The sequence below is a fragment of the Calcarisporiella thermophila genome, assembly GCF_041956535.1.
Source record: "Calcarisporiella thermophila strain CBS 279.70 unplaced genomic scaffold VTP21scaffold_1, whole genome shotgun sequence".
Classification (NCBI taxonomy): Eukaryota; Fungi; Calcarisporiellomycota; class Calcarisporiellomycetes; order Calcarisporiellales; family Calcarisporiellaceae; genus Calcarisporiella; species Calcarisporiella thermophila.
The window spans coordinates 817,443-839,224 of NW_027192191.1; the positions used below are offsets into that span (position 1 = coordinate 817,443).

The following is a 21,782-nucleotide window of genomic DNA, read 5'->3' on the forward strand; positions in this document are numbered from 1 at the left end:
ATTGATTAGTATTAATGGTGATGGATGAGAAGATTTGGTTATAATGTATTTATGTAGTTCAGGAATGCTAATTTATATAAAATTTTCAATTCTTTCATAATAGCGCCTGGTTTAGTAACCTTGCTTATATGAATCAGAGGCAACAAACAAAGTTAAATACAATTGCTGACTAAAGGTTTGATTGCAGAGCTTGAAGAAAAAAATCCTATTACGTGGTTACTTTAGCACATACTTACATTATAGACTTAAAAAAAAATATTGCTCAGAACTAAGTGTAGTGAGTGCTCATTCGTTATGCGATTGAAAACATCGATAATTTGGATTGACTTTGATTTCAGATGTGTTCGAATCGGATTAAAGCGTCACAATTGCTAGTGTTTGTATATATTGCTTTTTTCCCCTCCTACTAGCAAGCATATTTCACCTTTAGCATCATCAAATTTAGCAGGACATATATAAGATTATTATTGTTTATTTGTTGATATTTTACCTATTCGATTATAATAGGATATATGTCAATGAGGGTGTTCACGGTGCCGCTTTTTTGATCATAAATAAGGGAAATAGCGCATTGTGATTGGACTAATGATTTTTAATAGCCAGTTAAAATGGAAAATTTTGTTTTATATTAAGCAAAATAATCCGAATAAGCGGCAGCGTGAACACCCCCATGTCCAAGGCGGATTCTTGTATTTTTCGCTGCTATTTTTCTCTAACTTTAGCCAATTTCAACTCGATAAAGTTGTGCCTGATTATAACACTGCGATACATTCAGCATTTCCATTCAATACCGATCTTTGGTCAGAATTCAAAATTGATCGTGATTGCTTGGCTTCAGCTGTTTAACATATATCAAATTGAAAATATTAAAAATTTAAAATGAAACTATTTTAATACTTTTTAGCAACTCCAACAACCCTTTATACTTATTTGTGTATGGAGTATATTAGAAAATATAGTGCACTCACAAGAGTGGTTATGCCTATGACACTTTGAAAAAGGCAAGGGCCAGTGTGTATAAAAGAAAACAAGGGTGCGTAAACTTATAACCGTACGGCCTTAGTTCAGCCTGACCATATTTCTAGACTAGCAAAACCGATATATATAACATAGAAATATTTATTTCACCTCCCTCTTACAATAAAAAGATTCTCTCTATCGCAACATATTAATTTTACAAAACAATAAAAATCGAAAATATAATAAAAAGCCATGGTAAATGAAAAGCAATTTTCTCTTTAACACTCTAATCATCAATATCTGAAGACATATATCCCACATCAAACCATACTCGAGAAGCACTTCGAAAGCCCAATACACATTCCAACGATAAAGAGAAGCACACTCATATCCCGCCAGCACTGTTGATAGAGCGAACGATAACCTAAAATGAGCTGGATACTTGCAGTGACTGCTGGCGGAAGTACAGCTACCAACGTACGCATAATATCAGAGGTGATTTCCTTTGTCTTATAAAAAAAGTGATTTTAGAACAAATTCCATATATCCATCAAATGTATGAATAGGATGACATACTGGAAAAAATGCAATACTAGTCGATTGCAGGATTAATTCGATTGTAATAAACCACCAAAATATCGACTATTTGGGATAGAGTCACGGTAAGGATAAAAAATCTCTAGAACATCTGAAATATTTGTTGACTATACCGATGATGAAACTCTGTCGTCAAGGGGAACTTCCTCTGGAGGAAACTGAGCTAGGAGTCCAAAGCGACGAATCCCTCCATTTTTTCTCAGGAGTTCACCTAATACTATCCATAGCCCCAGCAAAATTGCGATTCCCAAATGTACGAATTTCCAATTCCTGGAAAACGACGATTCCTCCTTTTCAACCTGTGCGGTCTTTTGCCCTTCACTTCCAGTAGCGCCAAATAATCCGCTGTCAGGAGATATTCCAGCCAAATTGAAAAGCTGCTCTGGATTGAGAGTTCCCTGTGTTCTGTGATGTTCATTCAGCAATGCTTGCTGCTGAGTTTCCAGCTGTTCGCGAAAGACGCGAGCTTGTATAAGTAGATCATCCTCACTATCGCTAGGAGAGGGTGGATGTGTAGAAACAGAGGAGCGGCGAGGCAAGTTGCGAGTAATTGGAGATGCTTGCGCGAATGCTGTCGAATTCTGTCGTAGATCATCGATTGAGCTATTTTTCTCTGCCTTTTCCGCACCGTCCTGCGAGGCGGTAGATGAGGTTAAGTTTGACTGGCCAGACAGAGGGGTAGATGTAGAATCTAAATTAAAAACGTATTTAAATAAGTTTTTCAATGCTAAATTTGTTGATCAACAGAAAATTTTGTCTTACCAGTCGCATTGGCAGTAGATGTTTGATTATTGTTGAATGAATGATCTCTAGGTGAGGAGGGCACTGAAGAAGCTGCAAGCACAGCAGGGGCAGGCTGATTTAATTGAGAAGCAATTTCGGATTTTGCGTCCCCACGAGCTGTTGACGTAATACGACTCAATCGGTCGCCAGCAGAGGCTAAAATCCGACGTTGTCGTGCCTCGCGACGTTTTCTCAATTTCTCTTGCTCCGTCTCTGCCATCAATTAAACATGTAAAAGCATGTAAAAGAATTTCAACCCTATAAAAATAATATTGTAGTATAATGGACTAAAAGCAAAATGGGGGTGACGTCTCGCACTGCGCCTCGAGAAGCAAACGAGAAGAGGAAAATGAGTAAAAATTAATAATATTTATAAAATAATCTATTCCATATAAATAAACATCGCGATGGATTCACCTAAGGTAAAGAAAATGACAGAGCAAAATGAAGCTGCAAATACAACTGTAAAGGTTTGTAGATAATTACTTATTTCATTACAAATAATTTTTATCTAACCATCCGATCTCTCAATAGAAATCCCAAAAGGATATGACAAAAGCTGAGCGCCGTGCTCTTCAAGAAAAACAACGCGCAGAGAAAGCAGCACGTAAGGCCGCTACAGCACAACAACCAGTTGGACAGAAGTCTGCTGCAATCAAGCCGCCTACAAAACCAGGTGCTTCATCTGAACAAGCCAAACCTACCAAAGCCAAAACAGCATCAGTTAAACAAGAAGACGAAACTGAGGTGTCTCTTTTCTCTCACCTTGAAATTCCTAAAGGCCCAAACACTTCAAATCTTGCAGAGGATTTACATCCTGCCGTTGTATCGCTTGGTCTACAGTTTGCCCAATTTAAAATTTGTGGTTCAAATGCACGTTGCATTGCAACCCTCACAGCTTTTAAAAAGGTTAGTACCCATATTGTTGCATTATATTAACTACTCATATTGCAAGCATTTTGTTGAAGTTTTACTTATGTTATATATATTTACTTGGATCTTCTTTAAGCTAATCCAAGATTATCGGACACCCCCTCACACCACTTTGAGCCGTCACCTCCCCACTTATCTCTCTCCGCAGATTGCATATCTTGTCCAGTGTCGCTCAATGTCGACGAGCATGGGCAATGCAATCCGTCAACTCAAATATGAGATTTCAATTCTTGACATCGACATGCCTGATGAAGACGCAAAGACCCACCTCATTGAAAAGATTGACCTTTTTATTCGAGACCGCATAACAATGGCGGACACACTCATTGTACAGATTGGAATGCAAAAGATCCAAAATGGCGATGTTATTATGACATATGGGAGGTCTTCCGTGGTCCAAGCATTATTACTTAGCGCCAAAAAGAAAGGTCTTAATTTCCGAGTAATTGTCGTAGACTCGAAGCCAAGATTTGAAGGTAACAATCAGCCAGCCCATATTATATTAACCCGAGACATTGGAAAAAAAATTTTAAATGTTTTCTGCCTCTATATTTGATACTTTAGGCAAACAACTTCTACGGCAACTTTGTGATGCAGATATCAAATGCACATATGTGCAACTAAACGCAGTATCATTTGTAATGCCCGAAGTCACCAAGATATTCCTAGGGGCACATTCACTGCTTTCCAACGGTTCTCTATATGCTCGTGTTGGTACAGCAATGGTTGCAATGGCTGCTCACGATCAGAGAATTCCAGTCATTGTACTATGTGAGACATACAAGTTCACAGACCGAGTACAGCTTGATAGTATCGTTACAAATGAGCTTGGTATATTTCTTATTCACAATACTGATTTAAATACAACCCTTAAATTCTGTTTTGTTATTTTAAAATATTAGCACATCCTGAAGAGTTAATTCCCGAAGAAGATGCCCAGCTTACACGAGAGATAAAGAATCTTAATTTCATCAACCTTATGTATGACGTTACCCCATCAAAATATGTTACTGCTGTTATTACTGAATTGGGGATTGTTCCTTGCACGAGTGTGCCTGTGGTAAGTGTTGTTTAAATTATTTTAAATTTCTGCTCATAAATATCTATTCTCTTAACACCTAATGCCATTTTTATTTTCATTTATTTCAGGTCTTGCGTGAATATAAACCGATGCTTCAATAAAAAAGATGTCTGGCTCTTTTTGCATGCATAATGATTTCCCTAGTTTTTATTTCTTTGATTTGTTTTCGTTTCTATTTTAGAATTTGAAGCAAGGGATCAATCTTAAATTTCTGTCAAACTATTTAAAAATATAATCATTCCACTGAGGCTGCGTCATCGAATTTATGCATTTGATTTCGCGTTTTTCGGGCACTTTTTCTCACCTTTCTTTCTGTCGCCATTCGTTTATATTACTAAAAGAAAATGCAAGCTCTTCGCAGGTCAATTGCTCTTGCCCCTCGCCTTACCCGCCCTCTTCTGGCCTCAGTTGCACCCAAGACTCTTCCAGTTGCTCGTCCAACCAGTTTACTTAGACCTCTAGCCACTCGCTCTTTTTCGGTCTCGGGAATTGCGCGCAATGACAGCGATGGATCCTGGGACGACTGCTATGTTGCTCAGGTGCAGCATCCGGCACCATACTGGAAGGTTGATATCCCCGATTTATGTAACAATGAATTTACAATATTAAAATTGCTTTATACAATTGCATTTCTTTTTCTCCTTATGAATAATTTAACTAGGCCAAGGCAGTAGTAGACGGTGAGTTCAAGGTTATTAATCTCAATGATTATAAGGGCAAATTCCTGGTTATGCTATTCTATGTAAGTGAAATCTTGATATCGCTTTTAATAGTTCATGTCCTCACTTAATTTTTCCAAACTTGCAGCCCGCTGATTTTACCTTTGGTATGTGTTGTTGGTGATTAAATATTTTTATATATACTTATTCCAACTTTTCCAACATTCTTCAGTTTGCCCAACTGAACTCATTGCCTTCAAGTAAGCAATTCTTACATTTTTTTTCTCTAATATCTTTGTCTGAATAATTGGTTTTTAGTGACCGGCTTGAGGAATTTAAAAAACTCAACTGCGAAGTTGTCGGTATTTCCGTTGACAATGAGCATTCGCATCTCGCATGGATGTGCGTATATTTTGATTCTTTTTATGTTCTGTCCAATATCTAAATATGCTTATATTACTGTAGTAACACTCCAAGGAAACAAGGTGGTTTGGGCAAGATTAAGTGAGTATTTATTTTTTGGAATATTCTTACATTTTTCTGCTTACATGCTTTCTTATTTCGATTTTTGTACATTTAGCTATCCTCTAGGTAAGCAAAATGGTTGCAAACATTTTTAAATCATTTAATGACCTTGTTCCTATAGTTTCGGATCTGACCAAGAGTATCTCACAGGATTATGGTGTGCTAATCCCTGAATCTGGACTTGCTCTTCGGTATTAAGGGAAAAAATAAGCCTATAATTACTGGTCATTATTAATAAATTTATCATTTTGTAGAGGTCTCTTTGTCATCGACCCTAAGCAGGTAGTCCGCGTTATGCATATCCATGATTTGCCTATAGGCAGGTCGGTAGATGAGACTCTCCGTGTGATTGAAGCGATCACATTCACCGACAAACACGGTGAGGTTTGGTAAATATCCTTATTTGCATTCGTGGAGTTAGAAGAAGAAGCTTAATATCTGATTTTAATATACTTAGCCCTGCCAACTGGAAGAAAGGTGACAAGACGATAAAGCCAAATCCTAAGGACTCAAAGGAATATTTTTCGCAAGTCTCCGAATAGCTAATTAAAGTTAATACAACGATAAAAAATATACATATCTGAAATAAAAAAGATCTTTATATTAGTTAAGGAAAAATCTATAGAATAAATTAAACTCATTCTTTAGTAGTTATATTTTCATTCTATTCAGTTTCTCTCATTAAAAAAATGAATGTTAGTAACTTTCAAACAGAATCTCTCAGCCACTCTTCCTGCCCTACTAACGAGCTGATGTTTTATAAGTTGTTAAGAATTGAATCAAAACTGGCGCTACTTTATTAATATCTTATCACTAGCGTGCGTCATATTATTACGATACGTGGCAATCTGACTTTTCCCTAAGGAAAACTTGATAAACAAAGTGGCTCTAATAAACACACGTATTACTAGAGTTTACTTAAAATAATTGCTTATTTGCCAACTGCTATTAATGAAAATTTGACTCTATTTGAGGACTGCTTTATTATCGACGTAATCCGAGGCATTATTACAATAAGTTGAGGATTCACATAGTTAGAAATTTAAACGCGAACAGAGAACATGTCAGCAAGAGGATCAAAAGTAGTGTTTGGTAAGAGAGTTGATTACTCTGTTTTTTTTTTATACACCACGATTAATTAGTGTCCAATTTTTCAAACTCCAGTCGGAAATATACCCTATGATCTGACAGAGGAGCAACTGACCGAAATCTTTCAAGAGGTGGGACCTGTGCAATCCTTTCGGTATACTGACATTATCTATAATATTTATTGTGAGCTACGCTGATAAGTTTTTTTTTTGACATCAAGGCTAGTGTTTGATAAAATGACCGGAAAACCACGAGGATTCGGATTCTGCGAGTACTATGATCCTGAGACTGCCGCGAGTGCTGTTAGAAATTATAGGCTCTGCCAAAAACTAGATTTAATTGAATATCCTTTTTTCTCTTGCGTTTTTATATTCTTAAACTTTGGCAAGCTGAGAATTATCAGCAGTCTCTCTGGACAAGAACGAACGCATTTTCACATACTCCAATCCCTATTTTTACGTTTTCAGGATATGGATATGTTTGGATAAGTTGGAGGAACGAAGAATAATTTTCTTTGCGGTTCCTACCAAATTTTTTTGCTTTTTTGATCATTATTGTTCTGTTTCTGGCTTTATAATTTGGCCTTATACTGAACAATTATGATGTAGGAGGTCGACAGCTACGCGTAGACTACGCAGAGTTCGATTCTACTACCGGTGAAAGTGTTCCGTCACAAGAGAGCGAGGTTTGTAGGCTTTTCTGGCTGACCCTGATCGTAGCATTCAGAATTAAACTTTTAGAGATTTTAATTAGTCGCGAGCAACTCCACCTGTCTTCCAACAACAGCAATCAACGCCAAGCTCAATTGGCTCTGCATCTACTCCAACACCCATGCCCACAACCGCTAGTCAATCGGCAACCGATTCTATCTCACAGACATTAGCGGCAATGAACCCTACTCAGCTTTACGAACTAATATCTCAGATGAAAGTACGAGTTAATTTGCAACATAGATAGATTATTTATCATACTTCTACATTAATTTTTTGATATTGATGCTACTTTAATCAGTCCCTTGTACAGTCAGCGCCTGATCAAGCACGAAACCTCCTTACTCAAAATCCCCAGCTTTCATATGCCATTTTCCAGGCAATGCTTATGATGAATCTAGTCGATGCTTCAGTATTACAGGTACGTCCGACTGACTCATTGAAAATATATAAAGTCTGTTAACTATTTGAATATTATAGAGAGTGCTTGTATCCACACAGCAACCACCTGTTGCTGCTGCAGTCCCTCCAGGTTATCAAGGAGTTGATCCTGCAATTGGAGGTTATACCCCACAGCCCGCACCAGTTGCAGCAGCTCCTCCTCCTGCATCACTTTTATCAGGACTTCCGGGTGCATCGGCTGGTGCAGGACAAGATGTAGAACAGCATAAGGTTAGGAAATAGTTCATTATTTCCCACGGATGCAAACATTTGACTCAACATATATGGATATAGGCTCTGCTAATGCAGGTGTTGAGTTTAACTCCACAACAAATTGATATGTTACCTCCTGAGCAGCGTCAAATGGTGATGCAGTTGGTAAAGTATCCCGTTATAATGGTTTATTGTATAGAACGGCTTATCTAATTCTTACTGCATATACGAGTAGAAAGCACAGATAATGGCAGGACAAACTTAAGCGGGATTTAGTACTTATAATCATCGTTATCTAAAACTTTTTTTTGTAAAATGTTAACATGGTTTCTAAAAATTTGAACTTTTTGCTCAAAATAGTTCAATACAAGCATTCATAAAAGAGCACAGTTTGGATTATTACCAAATATCTATTAATATATATAAATCTGAAATATAATAAGCAGAAGTCAAAAGCAACATGTAGAAAAGAAAAAACCCCTCCAGATCAATATTGGAAAAAATAGAAAAATGTCGTTTCTTTCCATATTATATATCGACGAATCAAGTAAGATAAAACCTAAAAGGTTAAAATAAGATTAACAAAGAAAAAAAAATCCAAATAAGAGAAAATAGCACAACACTAGAATGTGTAGAAAGAAAAATATGAGTTTTTTTCTGGATATATACGATAAAAAACGATTTTAAAAAAGAAAAACTCTATTTAATTAATGATGGCGACCATTCTCTTTTGTCTCTTCGTCTGTCTCTAGCCGTGATGAATCCACTCTCACATTACTTAATTTAGTGGGTACGGGTTCGTAGGCCTTTGCAGGCTCATCCGGCTTTGAATATAGGTAGGTGGCAATAAGCACGAAGCTTGCACCACTCAAAAAGTGTAAACTGAGGTGAAAATCAAGAAAGATGATGGAGAAAATACACGATACAATAATCGAGATGGAAGTAGCAAAACCTTTGAGAATGTTGTCAGCATATTTAACAACAAGCGCGACGATGATGCCACCAAGTGCCTGGCATAGAATAGCCGCCCATACGATGGGATTGTAGCCGTAAAAGAAACCGTCGTTCATGACTTTGTCTCCTTGAGTCCAAAGCACTCCAACAAAGAGGGCAGGGAACAAGGAGAAAAAGGAGAGCTGTACATTGCGGATCCAGAGTGAAGCGCTTGTGCCTTTTAACACCTTTTCAAAGTATACACCAGCAAGACCAGAGATGATGCAAGCTGTAATAACACAAATTAATCCCATTGTCGAATCTGTGTGATGGGCGATCGGCTCATCGTCAGATTTTTTATCATCGGCTGAAAGTTGAACGAGAGCAACTCCAACCGTTAACAGGACCAGTGAAAACCACTTGAAGCCCGTAAGACGTTTGTTAAGCATGATAACGGAGCATAATGCGGTAGTTAGAATTTTTAGCTGATAGGTGACTTGGAAAGTGGCGGCATCTAACAAATCCGCCGCTAAATATTGAAGGTTGTTCTGCACTGTATAAAGTGCCGCAGGAATCATAAGCTTCCAAGCATCTGGTCCAAACACTTCGCTGTATAACTCTGATGCGGAGAATCGGCCTTTCTCCTTGATTTGGAGCCGTGCAGATGCGACAAGACAGATGGTGAGCTTGATGATCTCATTCATGAGTACAGCGGTTGTTGTGTAATAAGCGGGGCCATCAATGGTGCGAGAATATCTCAAGATAAGTGCTAGCATAGAGTTCTGCAATATAAGGGTCACTAATGAGATGTACTTTAGTGGCACCCCTCCAAATGTTGATGTGCCTGACATTGTACTGGATTATGTAGAATAATATAAAACTATATACGGATAGTGTGAGGGGTTGATAAATAGGAAGTATAAAAGGAAAAAGAAGGGAGAGTTCTAAGCAAGTTGAAATCACAATGAATTGAAAGAATTGAATTGTTTGATGATTTTAAAAGGGTAAAATAAAAATGTCAATGTGTTTCGCAAAGATATTTTTAACTAATTTGCTGAGCCACTCCTTAGCACCAGTCGCAACACTGAAAAGAGTTTTGATTTACTAGGTGAAAAGCTTTTAACTAGAGAAACCTAGAATTGCTATTGCCTTTTAGCTTCATTTTAAAGTAAAGTGTGGGTGGACGACTATTTTTAACTAGTTTGGTGAGCCGCTCCTTAGCATCAGTTGTAACACTGAAAGAGTTTTGAATTACTAGGTGGAAAGCTTTTAACAAGGGAAGCCTATAACTTCCGTTGCCTTTTAGCTTCATTTTAAAGCAACGTGCGTGTGGACAAGACTAAAAACAAATTTAGGGATATAGTCTAGAATTTAACTAAAGGGGAAAGATAGGTGAAAAATAAATTTATTAAAATATAGATATTTTGAAAACGACCGAGAGTCACGAACCTATAAATCAAATAGATAGTTAACCAACTGGTCATTGTTTGAATATTTAAAGAAAAACATTTGGGCATTCAGTAATTATTTAGTCTCATTTCGTTGAACCCGCATGATGAACCAGGCATAGTTCGCGGTGAACAACACTCAATCGCAAATTACAACCATCATTATAACATTATTTTTATAAATGCAGGAATATGCTTACCCAAAGTTCATTCTGTAGTGGGAATTGAAATAAAAAAGAAAATATTACATTAAGAAAAGAGAGGTGAATAAGAGAGTTTTAAAGTTGTTTACTATTTATACCATAGGGCTGCGCCATGACTCCTAACGGAGTATAAATTATAACTTTGGCTTTGCTAGTGCACGAAGCCTTGAGATAGCTATAGCTCTCAACACGAATTTAGGCAGTGATAGAAGAAGTTATAATATAACTTCTTCTATCACTGCTTGCAAACAAATATAAGCCATATTGTATTATAGTGGCTATACATGAAATTTTTTTTAAAAAAAGAGGTAATTATCCAAAAGAAAGTAAGAGCATTAAATAACGGCTTCCACCTCTGCTTCATGCTTCAATCCTCTTCAAGCTCTCGCGCAAGCGGGCATTATATTCTGCAAGTTTCGTGAGTAATTTTTATCAATCCTTTCACACCTTCTCTATTCATTCCAATCTTTTTCCTTGAGAAATCTACAATATCTTCAGAGCTAATGTTTTAATCCTATTCACATATACACTATGATATCAAGGTTGGATGACAGTGAGGACCATCCCAGTATATGTACTCTGTTGTTCTTAAGCTATGTTTTGGTGATCGTGACAGTGGTTGTGGCCTTGTCATATTGCAAACTCCAGTCCACTATCTCTACGTATCTCTTTGAGACTACTAAATGTCGCAGGCTGTAATTGGCTGGTAAGTCTTGTCAGATTAAATTTAACATAAATTCTATATGATTCCTAGCTAGATTCATTGAAATGGACAACTTTACTAACGATATCATCTTTGGCCCGGCTGTAATAACATTTATAATTGTTTTCATTACTGCTGCTTTGTACAATATGCTCTTTAGAACGAATTTAAGATTTGAAGAAAGAGTAAGAATATGATATATAAATTAGTAATTGTTTTCCATTCATTTTTTTAACGCATCCTACTATAGCATTGCTTCATTACAGGCGGAAGTCAGGGATTGGGTCTTGGCCTCGCTCTCCAATTGTCCAAACGCGGTGCCAATGTTACCATTGTGTCGCGTTCAGTTGAAAATCTTAAAGCTGCCCTGGCTCAGATTGAGGCTGTAAAGATAAGCAATGATCAAAAATTCGCATACATTAGTGCTGATGTGACAAAAAAAGAGGAGGTTGCGCGTGCTTTTGATGAAGCAATTGAAAAACACGATGGTCATGTGCCCGAGTTTGTAGCCTGCTGTGCTGGTAAGTTACTTAGAGGCTTTTTAAAGAAGAAATACTTTTTCTAATTCTTTTTATAGGTCTCTCCATTCCTGGTCTCTTCATTGAACAGAGTTTAGAAATACATGAGAAACAGATGCAGCTCAATTATTTTGGCACACTTTATACTGTACATGTGAGTTTATGAGATTTCATTTCGTAACCAAGATTCACCGACGAATTTAATTTATACGTAGGAGGCAGTGAAGCGAATGGTGGAAAGTGACATTAAGGGAAAAATTGTGGTTACAACATCGATTCTTGGCTTTCTGAGCTTTATCGGTTATTCCTCGTACAGTCCCACGAAATATGCAATTAGAGGTTAGAAATAGAAATCAGTTCTAATTATTTTAGGCACCATATGTTAATCCAATTTTATAACTAAAAGGTCTTGCGGACTCACTCCGCAATGAGTTGAAGATGTTTGGCATTAGCATCCACACCTTCTTCCCTGGTAACATCGATAGTCCTGGTTTTGAAAATGAGGTAATTCATCTACAACGATTAATTATGAGATTTAACTAATTGTGACTATATCAACACGCATTTTCAAATTTCAGAATAAGACCAAGCCCGATATCACCAAAAAATTAGAAGGAGCTTCTTCACCTATGAATCCGGAGGCCTGTGCTAAGTGTCTAATCAATGGTATATATCTGATATAATCTATACCTCCTTTAAACGACTTACATTATCGGTTTTTTTTAGGGATTGAAAAAAATCATGTACATATCACCAGCGATTTTATTGGTGAAATTTCGCGAATTGGAGCTGGATGTAGGTGCTCTTTTATTTTTTCACCTCTATAAGCAAAAAGCTCAAACATTTTTATTTTATCATCAATTAATAGCTTCTGCAATACCCAATAACTACCTAATTGAACTTTTTGCAAAGCCAATATTGTGGAGCGTCTTCTTTATTGTCAATCTCTTTTACGATATGGATGTAAGGAAGTTTGGCAAAAATTACAACAAGTAGAAAAAAAAAATAGCACTTTCATTATATAATTGACTTTTTTTAATTTTTATTGATTATATTATAAATAATACTTTGAGGTACGCTTAATTTTACCCTCTAATTCGATTTATAAATTTATTTAATGCCGCTTTTGCAAAACGTTAAATCTCAATAATATCTCGTGAATGTCTGCAATAGTCTATTACACTGATATAGCATTATTGCCTAAATGCAATAAGAAAACTCAAGGATAATCGTGAGATCATTAGGGTTAAATTACCTCTAATAAACTGCAACCAGTTTGATAAAACCGTCTCAAAACGATAAGTTATATGAATAAACTGTATAACTGCCTACCAATTTTATAATTTAGTATTTACTAAAAGAGCTAGCTCTATATACTAGAGCCATTCGTAAGTATTAAAATGAGAACAAAAGCTATATATCAGTTGAGCGCTCTACTTGTTCGTGCTTGGTAAAATTTTTTTATGGAAATGCTGTATTCGGATAATCAAAGATATCCGATTATAGCCTAGTGTTTTGTCTTTGTTTTTCCTTATTTTGTTGTATCAGGGTAAGCAAAAAATTTTCACAGGGTTCCAGCCAGACCCTTGTTCAAACATTTATACAATATTTGGGATTTACAAGATAGGCTTCAATTATACACCTAGCGAAAGGTATGTTACTTGATTTGTTTCCCATCTCCCTTGAATGTGCCTAAAGAATTGCTTGGCGCTTAGTTTCATTATGATATCAGTCTATTTCGGCGTAATTTGTATATCCATTAGAGATAAATTAAATATCATTATATTCTAAAAATATAATTAGCCACACTTTTCAATTATTAAAATAACATCACAGTGCTAGAAATAACCTTTGTTATATTCCATAAGCTAATAGAAGTGCAAAAATATGAACCAGGTGCTATTCTATCCCAATTATATATGTCAAATAGTCTTATATATAAATAACAATAAATTTGTGTACTGATTCATGTTGCAGAATCTTTTTTGAAAAAATTTCAAATATTTTGGTATTCAATGTTCAGGTCAGTATAAATAGATACTATCTTCAGGAAGAAAGGCATCTCAAATGTGTGCTGATGCCAACCAGTTCAAGTTTCATGTTTGTCTGGTAAAGCCTAAATTCCCGTAACAATATTTATGATTAAAACCGCGGCCATTGAATTGAGTCTAACCTACCACTTGTATAAGAAATCTTAGCCTAATTCTAAGAAATGATAAATATGCTTGACGCTCTTAGTTAAGCAGATATGAAGTGAGTGACAATTTAAAAAAGAAAAGAATATAATGCATGTTTTCCTACAGCATTTTAAACATGACAATTTTGATATATTTAGATCACCCTGGATATCTGGCTGAAATCTACTATGCCTATATTTGGAAACTCAGCATATGTAATCAATGTATAACAAAATAGTGTCGAAACGACTTTTAAAGAAAAGCAAGATTCGGCAATTGTCAGCCTCGTTTACGTAGATAATGTGAGTATTTGACATTTTAGATAGTTAATACTCGCAGGATTGAATATCTCATGTCACGTGTGAGCTACTTGGGCGTTACAACCGTTCCAAACACCATTTTCACTGAAAACCCATGCTCTAAGCCAATTGCCCTTCAAATTTTGACCGGGGTTTTGCATAGTTATATAAAATATCGTTTGTATATAAGGTCATATTTCACTATTGAATTTCCTAATCATTCTTGTAGTTTTTTCCTTTTTCTCTCCGGAATCACGATACGGTGTTTTTTTAAACCTCTTATTTGTTCCCATTGTTTTCGACTACACTTTTTAACAGTCCACTGAAGCACTTCACCATAAAATGAAGCCCCTCGGATCTCTTTTCTTCTTTGCCGCATTCATTGCACTTCTTCAAGTTGCTTCAGCACAGTCGCTTTTCGGTATTGACTGGAGCTCAATCTTTGGATCGAGTTGTGCTGACCAGTGCGATAAACAATTCAATATATGCGTCAGACAGTATTGCGGAAATAACCCGGATAATCCAAATTGTAGATGTCCGGACCAATATGAGGCTTGTTCAAGACACTGTCCGCCAAGTTAATGATATATGGGGATTATTTAAATACCTTGTTCAAAACTCGACACAATGGTTTGCAGGCTGCTATAATTATGCCATCCTCTACTTCCTCTATGTAATGCACTTCATAGTATTAAATGCGTAGAATAAACTTATTTTTCCTCACTATTTTTAGTTCTTCTTGCATGATAGTAATAGCTTAATTGAAATGGTACTATTCCATGATCTTTGAATTCCAGAAATCAGTTATTTACCATGGACAATTTAACAAATTGAACAGCTTAACGATCATCTCCCTAACAAATATTTTTATTTAGGAAAGCATTATTTAGTGCTTGCTTGGGTTATTGTTATGTTTCAGTAAATATTATAGGGTTAAGCTATAGTAGAGTCTGTTTCTCTCTTCTTAAATGGATGGAGACATATTTAAGTCATTTTATAGCCTATTTAGAGATTGGACATAATGATTGATCATATGAAAAATTATGGCTTTGATTAGAAGACCAGTAGTTTAAAAACCATTTTTCGGATAACTAGTATAAATCAAAGGAGAGTAGAATATCACATATTAATCTCGTTTAATGATGAATCAACGACCTCAGCGCCTACTATATGGCTACTTTCGTTCTTCATGCACTTGGCGCGTGCGAATTGCGCTGGGATACAAAGGACTCGAATATAAAACTATATACACAAGTCTTATTAAGGGCGATGAGGTGTGAATTATAGCTTTGTTGTGAGCCACTAGCATGAGTTATATAGAATTTGGTTATAGCAATCACCAGAATATGCAAAAATAAACCCCTGCAAACGAGTTCCAACATTAGTTGATGACAATTTTACACTAACTCAATCTATCGCTATATTAGAATACTTAGAAGAAAAGTATCCCGGTAGGCCTAGCTTCTCTCTATTTCATCATATAAGTATTTAATGTGATCCTACACCTTATACAGAAAAACCGATGCTTCCAAAAGATCTCCATGCGCGTGCTCAGGTTTGTAAAATATGGAGATATCTCTTTATAGGGATTTTCATCTTTAAAATAGATTCGCTCTCTAGTAAATGTCATTGCATGTGATATCTTCCCTTTTCAAAATACTGGAGTGCTCAAACACGCACTTATAGACCCATTCCGTAGAGAATGGGCACAAGAATGGATTATCAAAGGTTTCACTGGTAGGCTCTAACAGTATATCGGTATGGGTTATATATAATTATATTTGGTGTGTTTAGGCCTAGAGGACTTGTTGAAAAAGACGTCCGGCAAATATTGTTACGGGGATGAATTTACGCTTGCCGATTGCGTGCTTGTTCCGCAGGCTTTCAATGCGTTTGTACGGTAAAGTGTTTTTTTTCCTTATATACATAAGTAAATGTAGTTTAATTTAGATTACGACTTTAGCTATAGAGTTGACGCATCTCAATTTCCAACAATCAAACGTGTGTACGAGAATTTACTGACTATAGAGGCCGTGCATAAAGCTCACCCTTTTCAACAACCAGATTGTCCCCCTGAATTCCGCGAGCTCGATTCCTTGTAGGGGACTTAACTGTCATAGATTAAATATTCGAGTTGAATATTTAATAGATAATACTCTTTTTACAAAAATATTCTACTTCTATATTTATATCAAAATATCCTTTGTTTTTTACGAAAAATAAAATAAATTTATTAGAGCTAATTTTAGTAAGGATAGATACTTCTACTTTGAGCCAGTATTCGTAATAAAACGTGGTAAATATATTTAACAATATCGATACAGAGATAACATGAAACAAAATAATAAATGGTTACCCAAGTAGTTCATAGGAGAATGGAATAAACATGAATACACATGACCCGAATAATAAATAATGCTACTATCATACATAATCATGAGAAGTAAGTATGGATTGCTTATCGAACGTAGGGCAAAAGTCGAAACAACAATAAGCTCTAGGCTAATGTTCATAAAGTGCAGGTATTTCAGCCAAAAAAAGTCTCTCAAAATATATCCTTAAATTTGTGACAAGTTCACTCTACTTGAAGTGGGGCTACTGGTAACGCTGTTGCTGGCGATTGCTTCCGCGACTTCTTGCAACTCTGGATCCAGTTCCTCTTCTTCAACTGCGTGGAGAAGTGCCTGTTTACGCTGCTCGCTTGATTTCTCACGTTCTTCTCGCAGGGGGGGTAAGCGTTCATTTATTAAGTCAGATCGGCGAGCCTCTTCAAACGTGGTAATTGCTATAGGAATGTGTCGGTTAATACTAATTAAGCAAATACCAGTCAAATAGTAACAAACTTTACCCTGCTTGATTCCCTCGGTACCCAGCATAAGTGTGCCATAGGGGAGCTTTCCGGTTCCTGATTTGGTTTTCAGCTCCATAACACTCTCGGATTCTTGTCTATAAGCAAAAAATATAGCTAAATGCTTAAAATGGCCAGGGCTTTTTACAGAAAATGCATTACCGCAGCACTTGAAATACTCTTGACATGCGGCCAATGGCAAGGATCTTATTTTTGATTATTTGGCGTCTTTGCTCAACATCCACATCTAACCAGTATTAGTATTGGTAAGAGAATGCTTAAACATGTAAATATATATTTCAGAATTATACCAGGGAGACTATTGGAAACAAGAGTTGGGCCTTCCTCATCGGCCAATTCCTCTTTGCTACATACGTTCAATACAGCGAGGAGCATGTCTGTAACTATTGAAATGAAAAAAATAAATGAATTATTGTCATTTAACATGAATATGATTATCGCTCACTCTTTTCGCCAACAAAAGGCAAACTCCATGTGAACACGTCCATAAAATTGGGTAGCCAGTATGGGTGTGGCGTATAATTAAATTGTCGGATATTCATTACATTATTCTCATATTTGAGGATCGCAGCCTTGTTATTATATACATCAAGATAATTGGGTGCCGAAAATATGGTCATAACCGAGGGAAATCCAGTGGTCTTGGTCTTTCGGTACATACGATACCCTGCATCCTGAGCTTCGTGTGCACGGATTACCGAAAGGAGGTTATTTTTCTCTAAGAAGGCACAGGTTGCCTGATAACTAAAGAAGTAGGAACAGCCCCTCAAGTGATTGTGCAAAAAAAATTCGTTTGACTTTTCTTGACCAAAGTCCTCGAGGGGATCAGCCCAAAGGAGATCACACATAAGACCGTGGGTGGGAGGTTCACGAAATCGATCGATCTAGAATATAAATATTAATGAAATTAATATAGGTTGCTCTTCAAGCAATTGATTTGCGAAGTGTAACAAACATTGCGTAGGTCATCTAGGGAAGTCAGCTCCGGAGAAAGACCACCATGTATGCACAAAAATTGTTTATTCATAATCGCTGCTAATGGAAGCGCACAAAATGACTCCATACACGCATCGTAGACTTTTTCCGAGTATTTGTGCTTGCCTAATAACTTATTTAGCACTACTATTATATATGTTTCCCTTGAATGAGCACTTACATTCAATTTGAAAAGTGAAATATCCCGTCAAGTGGCGGCATTCATGATTGCCTCGCAAGAGGAATAAGGTATTGGGATACCACATTTTAAGCGACCAAAGATAGAGCACGCACTACAAATATAATCGTCTGAGGAAAAATAACGGGATACATATCGGAAAAGAAAATATTCTACCTCTATCGAAAAATACCCACGGTCTACATAATCACCAAGGAATAAATAAGTTGTATCTGCAGGGTTGCCACCCACCTCGAATAGTTTCATAAGATCGTAGTATTGTCCATGAATATCACCGCATACTAATATGAACAATAATTAAACTAATTTGAGCCATTATTAGGAGAAATTGGTGCTATATATAACGGAATTATATTTATATTGTGTAGAAACAGAAAGATATGTACCTGTAATTGGAGAACTCACTTCCAATAAATTAGGTTCTTTCCGCAATATCTCTGTTCCCTTTTGAATAATATAGAGGGCTTGTTCTTCTGTAATTCGACCCTCTCGATAGAAATGACTCTTCAGGAATTGTATGTTAGGTAGATCAGGTTTTTCTTTTGAGAAGAATTCGGAATTGGTTGGCAGTTGGACAGCTGGGGCGGGTACCTCTAAAAAGAACAATAAAGATCAGTTGGCAAACGTTCAAAAAGGAAGTATATATTATACACATAGGTTCATGGGAGGGATATTGAGAATATAAACATGATCATTAATTCCACTAACCTTTAATGACACGCTCTTTTGTCGAAATTTTAGTACCGTCTTCACAGGTGTATATTGAAAAATCAATTTTAGGTACAGGCTCCTTGTTTATGATCTTATCCAATACTGCATTAGAAGTGGTGTTTTGCGAAGTTGCAGCATATTCAAGTGCGTAATCCGTCATGTCACTGATCTTGCAGATCTCACAGTGATAATAATATCAAGTATCTTTGAAAATGTTCTGAAATTGTGACTATTTAAATCTCCAGAAACCGATCTATTCCACAAATATACATCCTGAATATCCAAATTTAGATAGGATGGATATTTCATATTAATTGCCCAAAAAAAAATAAAGGAAAATAAACGCGTCGCGTTTAAACGTGAAAAACGAACAAGAAAATGGATTTCACAGAAGCGTTTAAACAGTCCCAAAACGCAACAAAATTTTCACCGGACAGCTGCTACATTGCGACACCTGTAGGAAATCGCCTTGTGGTCCGCGATGTCGACACTATGCGCATTGTAACCCAGCGAGAATTTCCTTGGTCAATCCAAGAATTATTATGGTCTCCTGATGGGGAATATTTAATGGTGGCCAATCTGACCGCATGTCAGATTCGAGTGTGGAGTGTCGTGGATTTGGATTGGACCGCTGCAATTGATGAGACTACTCCAGCAGGATTGCTTGCAGTAGTGAAGTGGGCGCCGGATGGAAGAAGCATAATTACGATCCCTGATTTTGCGGTATGTGTTTTTCTACCAGCGAAATAGTTAGCAATCAAGCAATCCTACCTACTTACAATCCCATATAACTCTAGCTTCGCTTAACTATATGGTCATTGTTAACAAAAAAGGTTACTTATATACAGAATCCGAAGTATACAGATAAAGGTATGTATGTCGATAAACATAATATAAAAAAAATTGATAAATATTTAATAATGTCTTTAAGGAATATCATTCCGTGCCGATGGGAAATATCTCGCGATAATTGAGCGTCGTGACTCAAAAGATTATATTTGTATATATAGCACTACGGATTGGAAACAAGCTAAAGTAAATATAATATCGCTGTAAAGTGTAAAATCAATTAAATTTCTAATATATTCAATAGCAAATATCAATTGATACGCTTGATTGCATGGGCTTTGAATGGTCGCCAGATGGTCAATTTATTGTTGTGTGGGAAAATATAACTGAGGTAGTATGCAATTGTATTTCATATTCATTAGATATATTGCGCACTAGCGGATACTATATGTAGTATAAAGCGCTAATTTACTCTCTCGATGGTCGACGTGTATCCAATTATTCAGCATATAAGGAGGGCTTGGGAATCAAGTGTGTTTCATGGTCTCCTGATTCAAAACTCTTAGCCTTAGGAAGTTATGATCAGAATGTATATTTTGCCTTACTAAACGCCTTACCATATTCAAGTACCTAGCGAACTGAATGAAATTCTATCCTTAGGTGAGAATTCTAGACAACTTCAAATGGAGCCCTATAAACGAGCTCTTTCACACTACAAATATTAATATCCCCGGCACGGTGAGATCGCAATTTCACTGTTGGTACTGATTTGTACAATTCTAGTTTACTGGATCCAAAATTTTTGTGATAGGTTATTTATCATGAGCGAGAAAAACATGAGGATGTAAAAATATTGAGAAATAGGAACGGGTGTAAGTCGACTGATTCGCTATCTTTGTAATTAAATTTTATCAAGTTTTTTCGTTAATATATTGGTTAGATACCATATCCGAGCTACCCTTTACAGTAATATCCACCCGTCCCGATCCTGAAAAGCCTAATCCAAAGCTGGGTGTTTCTTTTTGTGAATTTAATGCGGACGGCACCCTTCTCGCATCAAGGAATGGTAAATTATTTTACCCACTCTCGAAAATCTTTTGGGCTGAATTTCTTCCTACACTAGATAATATGCCCAATACCCTCTGGATATGGGATCCGAGTGATCCTAGACCGTTACTTCTAATGCACCATCGTCAGCCCATTAAAATTGTGAGGTGGGATCCGGTACATCCAGGTCGAATAGCGCTCTGTTGTGGAAATGGGTCACTCTATTTATGGACTGGCGTTGGTTTTGAACCCGAAGAGATTGAGATTCCTTTAGGTTTGTGAATATTATTGTATTGAGAAATACTATATAAATTAATTCGTTCTATTATAGTGAATTTTTCAATACACAATTTCCGGTGGAGTCCAGATGGAAGGTCACTGCTTCTTATGGATAAAGAAACTTTCTGTGTTGCGTATTTTGTAAACGAGTAATTGGCTTTATATAGCAATTCATGGTTCTAACTATACATTAGTTAGTGCGATTTCACTTTTCAAGTTTATGTGTATATAGAGTAGAATAAACATCCCCTAAATCCTAATAAATATACCTATAACAAATACCAATTATTGCATGAAACTTCACTGAGTACTACTGTACAAAGAATAGCCTGGCAACCAGTTTGTTTTCCAGAAGATAATTTGAGAAAATGTTACTGTATCGTAAAACATCACACAGTGAATTAATATTTATATATTAGCAAACTCGAATTAATAAAAAAGACTGCCACTGAGCTCAGCTGAGCCAGAGTAAGCGAAATGATGCTAAAGAGTTTATATGGGTTATCTTCCTAAATTGTTGACCTTGATACTGGCTTATAGTAATTAAAGAATGTTACATATATAATAAAATATTACACGGTTCTGAAGAACAATAAATGGATGACCATGTTAATGTGGATTATAACATGTAAATTGATTTA

At 36.3% G+C, this 21,782-nt stretch overlaps 9 protein-coding genes across 9 annotated transcripts; 6 read left to right on the forward strand and 3 right to left on the reverse strand.

The window, feature by feature from the left end:
- Window positions 1-1,280: 1,280 nt before the first annotated feature.
- Window positions 1,281-2,560, reverse strand: VTP21DRAFT_351 (uncharacterized protein; the record flags this gene model as incomplete). Its single annotated transcript, XM_069393820.1, has 4 exons — window positions 1,281-1,469; window positions 1,537-1,602; window positions 1,671-2,248; window positions 2,320-2,560. 4 exons carry the CDS (start codon window positions 2,558-2,560, stop codon window positions 1,281-1,283), a joined length of 1,074 nt encoding a protein of 357 aa, XP_069256730.1.
- A 187-nt stretch (window positions 2,561-2,747) lies between these two features.
- Window positions 2,748-4,455, forward strand: VTP21DRAFT_352 (uncharacterized protein; the record flags this gene model as incomplete). Its single annotated transcript, XM_069393831.1, has 6 exons — window positions 2,748-2,810; window positions 2,875-3,249; window positions 3,350-3,749; window positions 3,838-4,104; window positions 4,176-4,333; window positions 4,423-4,455. The coding sequence occupies 6 exons, from the start codon at window positions 2,748-2,750 to the stop codon at window positions 4,453-4,455; spliced, it is 1,296 nt and encodes a 431-aa protein (XP_069256731.1).
- Window positions 4,456-4,698: 243 nt separating this feature from the next.
- VTP21DRAFT_353 (uncharacterized protein) lies at window positions 4,699-6,080 on the forward strand (the record flags this gene model as incomplete). Its single annotated transcript, XM_069393842.1, has 10 exons — window positions 4,699-4,920; window positions 5,016-5,096; window positions 5,162-5,180; window positions 5,246-5,273; window positions 5,332-5,415; window positions 5,479-5,517; window positions 5,594-5,604; window positions 5,660-5,729; window positions 5,793-5,927; window positions 5,996-6,080. 10 exons carry the CDS (start codon window positions 4,699-4,701, stop codon window positions 6,078-6,080), a joined length of 774 nt encoding a protein of 257 aa, XP_069256732.1.
- Window positions 6,081-6,599: 519 nt separating this feature from the next.
- VTP21DRAFT_354 (uncharacterized protein) lies at window positions 6,600-8,256 on the forward strand (the record flags this gene model as incomplete). The annotated part of the gene is made up of 9 exons (XM_069393853.1): window positions 6,600-6,630; window positions 6,703-6,781; window positions 6,848-6,939; window positions 7,218-7,312; window positions 7,381-7,557; window positions 7,639-7,758; window positions 7,818-8,009; window positions 8,073-8,156; window positions 8,227-8,256. 9 exons carry the CDS (start codon window positions 6,600-6,602, stop codon window positions 8,254-8,256), a joined length of 900 nt encoding a protein of 299 aa, XP_069256733.1.
- A 442-nt stretch (window positions 8,257-8,698) lies between these two features.
- On the reverse strand, window positions 8,699-9,775 carry VTP21DRAFT_355 (uncharacterized protein; the record flags this gene model as incomplete). The annotated part of the gene is made up of 1 exon (XM_069393864.1): window positions 8,699-9,775. One exon carries the CDS (start codon window positions 9,773-9,775, stop codon window positions 8,699-8,701), a length of 1,077 nt encoding a protein of 358 aa, XP_069256734.1.
- A 1,568-nt stretch (window positions 9,776-11,343) lies between these two features.
- On the forward strand, window positions 11,344-12,792 carry VTP21DRAFT_356 (uncharacterized protein; the record flags this gene model as incomplete). Its single annotated transcript, XM_069393875.1, has 8 exons — window positions 11,344-11,463; window positions 11,529-11,799; window positions 11,856-11,950; window positions 12,012-12,135; window positions 12,203-12,300; window positions 12,375-12,462; window positions 12,523-12,591; window positions 12,665-12,792. 8 exons carry the CDS (start codon window positions 11,344-11,346, stop codon window positions 12,790-12,792), a joined length of 993 nt encoding a protein of 330 aa, XP_069256735.1.
- Window positions 12,793-15,411: 2,619 nt separating this feature from the next.
- Window positions 15,412-16,374, forward strand: VTP21DRAFT_357 (uncharacterized protein; the record flags this gene model as incomplete). The annotated part of the gene is made up of 6 exons (XM_069393886.1): window positions 15,412-15,546; window positions 15,606-15,723; window positions 15,787-15,827; window positions 15,880-16,009; window positions 16,067-16,172; window positions 16,236-16,374. The coding sequence occupies 6 exons, from the start codon at window positions 15,412-15,414 to the stop codon at window positions 16,372-16,374; spliced, it is 669 nt and encodes a 222-aa protein (XP_069256736.1).
- Window positions 16,375-16,830: 456 nt separating this feature from the next.
- Window positions 16,831-19,186, reverse strand: VTP21DRAFT_358 (uncharacterized protein; the record flags this gene model as incomplete). Its single annotated transcript, XM_069393897.1, has 10 exons — window positions 16,831-17,057; window positions 17,121-17,218; window positions 17,283-17,367; window positions 17,432-17,524; window positions 17,587-18,025; window positions 18,097-18,242; window positions 18,298-18,409; window positions 18,472-18,596; window positions 18,702-18,908; window positions 19,024-19,186. 10 exons carry the CDS (start codon window positions 19,184-19,186, stop codon window positions 16,831-16,833), a joined length of 1,695 nt encoding a protein of 564 aa, XP_069256737.1.
- A 218-nt stretch (window positions 19,187-19,404) lies between these two features.
- Window positions 19,405-21,294, forward strand: VTP21DRAFT_359 (uncharacterized protein; the record flags this gene model as incomplete). Its single annotated transcript, XM_069393908.1, has 10 exons — window positions 19,405-19,749; window positions 19,824-19,896; window positions 19,958-20,061; window positions 20,120-20,206; window positions 20,270-20,404; window positions 20,476-20,553; window positions 20,627-20,687; window positions 20,756-20,881; window positions 20,939-21,136; window positions 21,194-21,294. 10 exons carry the CDS (start codon window positions 19,405-19,407, stop codon window positions 21,292-21,294), a joined length of 1,308 nt encoding a protein of 435 aa, XP_069256738.1.
- Between the last annotated feature and the right edge of the window lie 488 nt (window positions 21,295-21,782).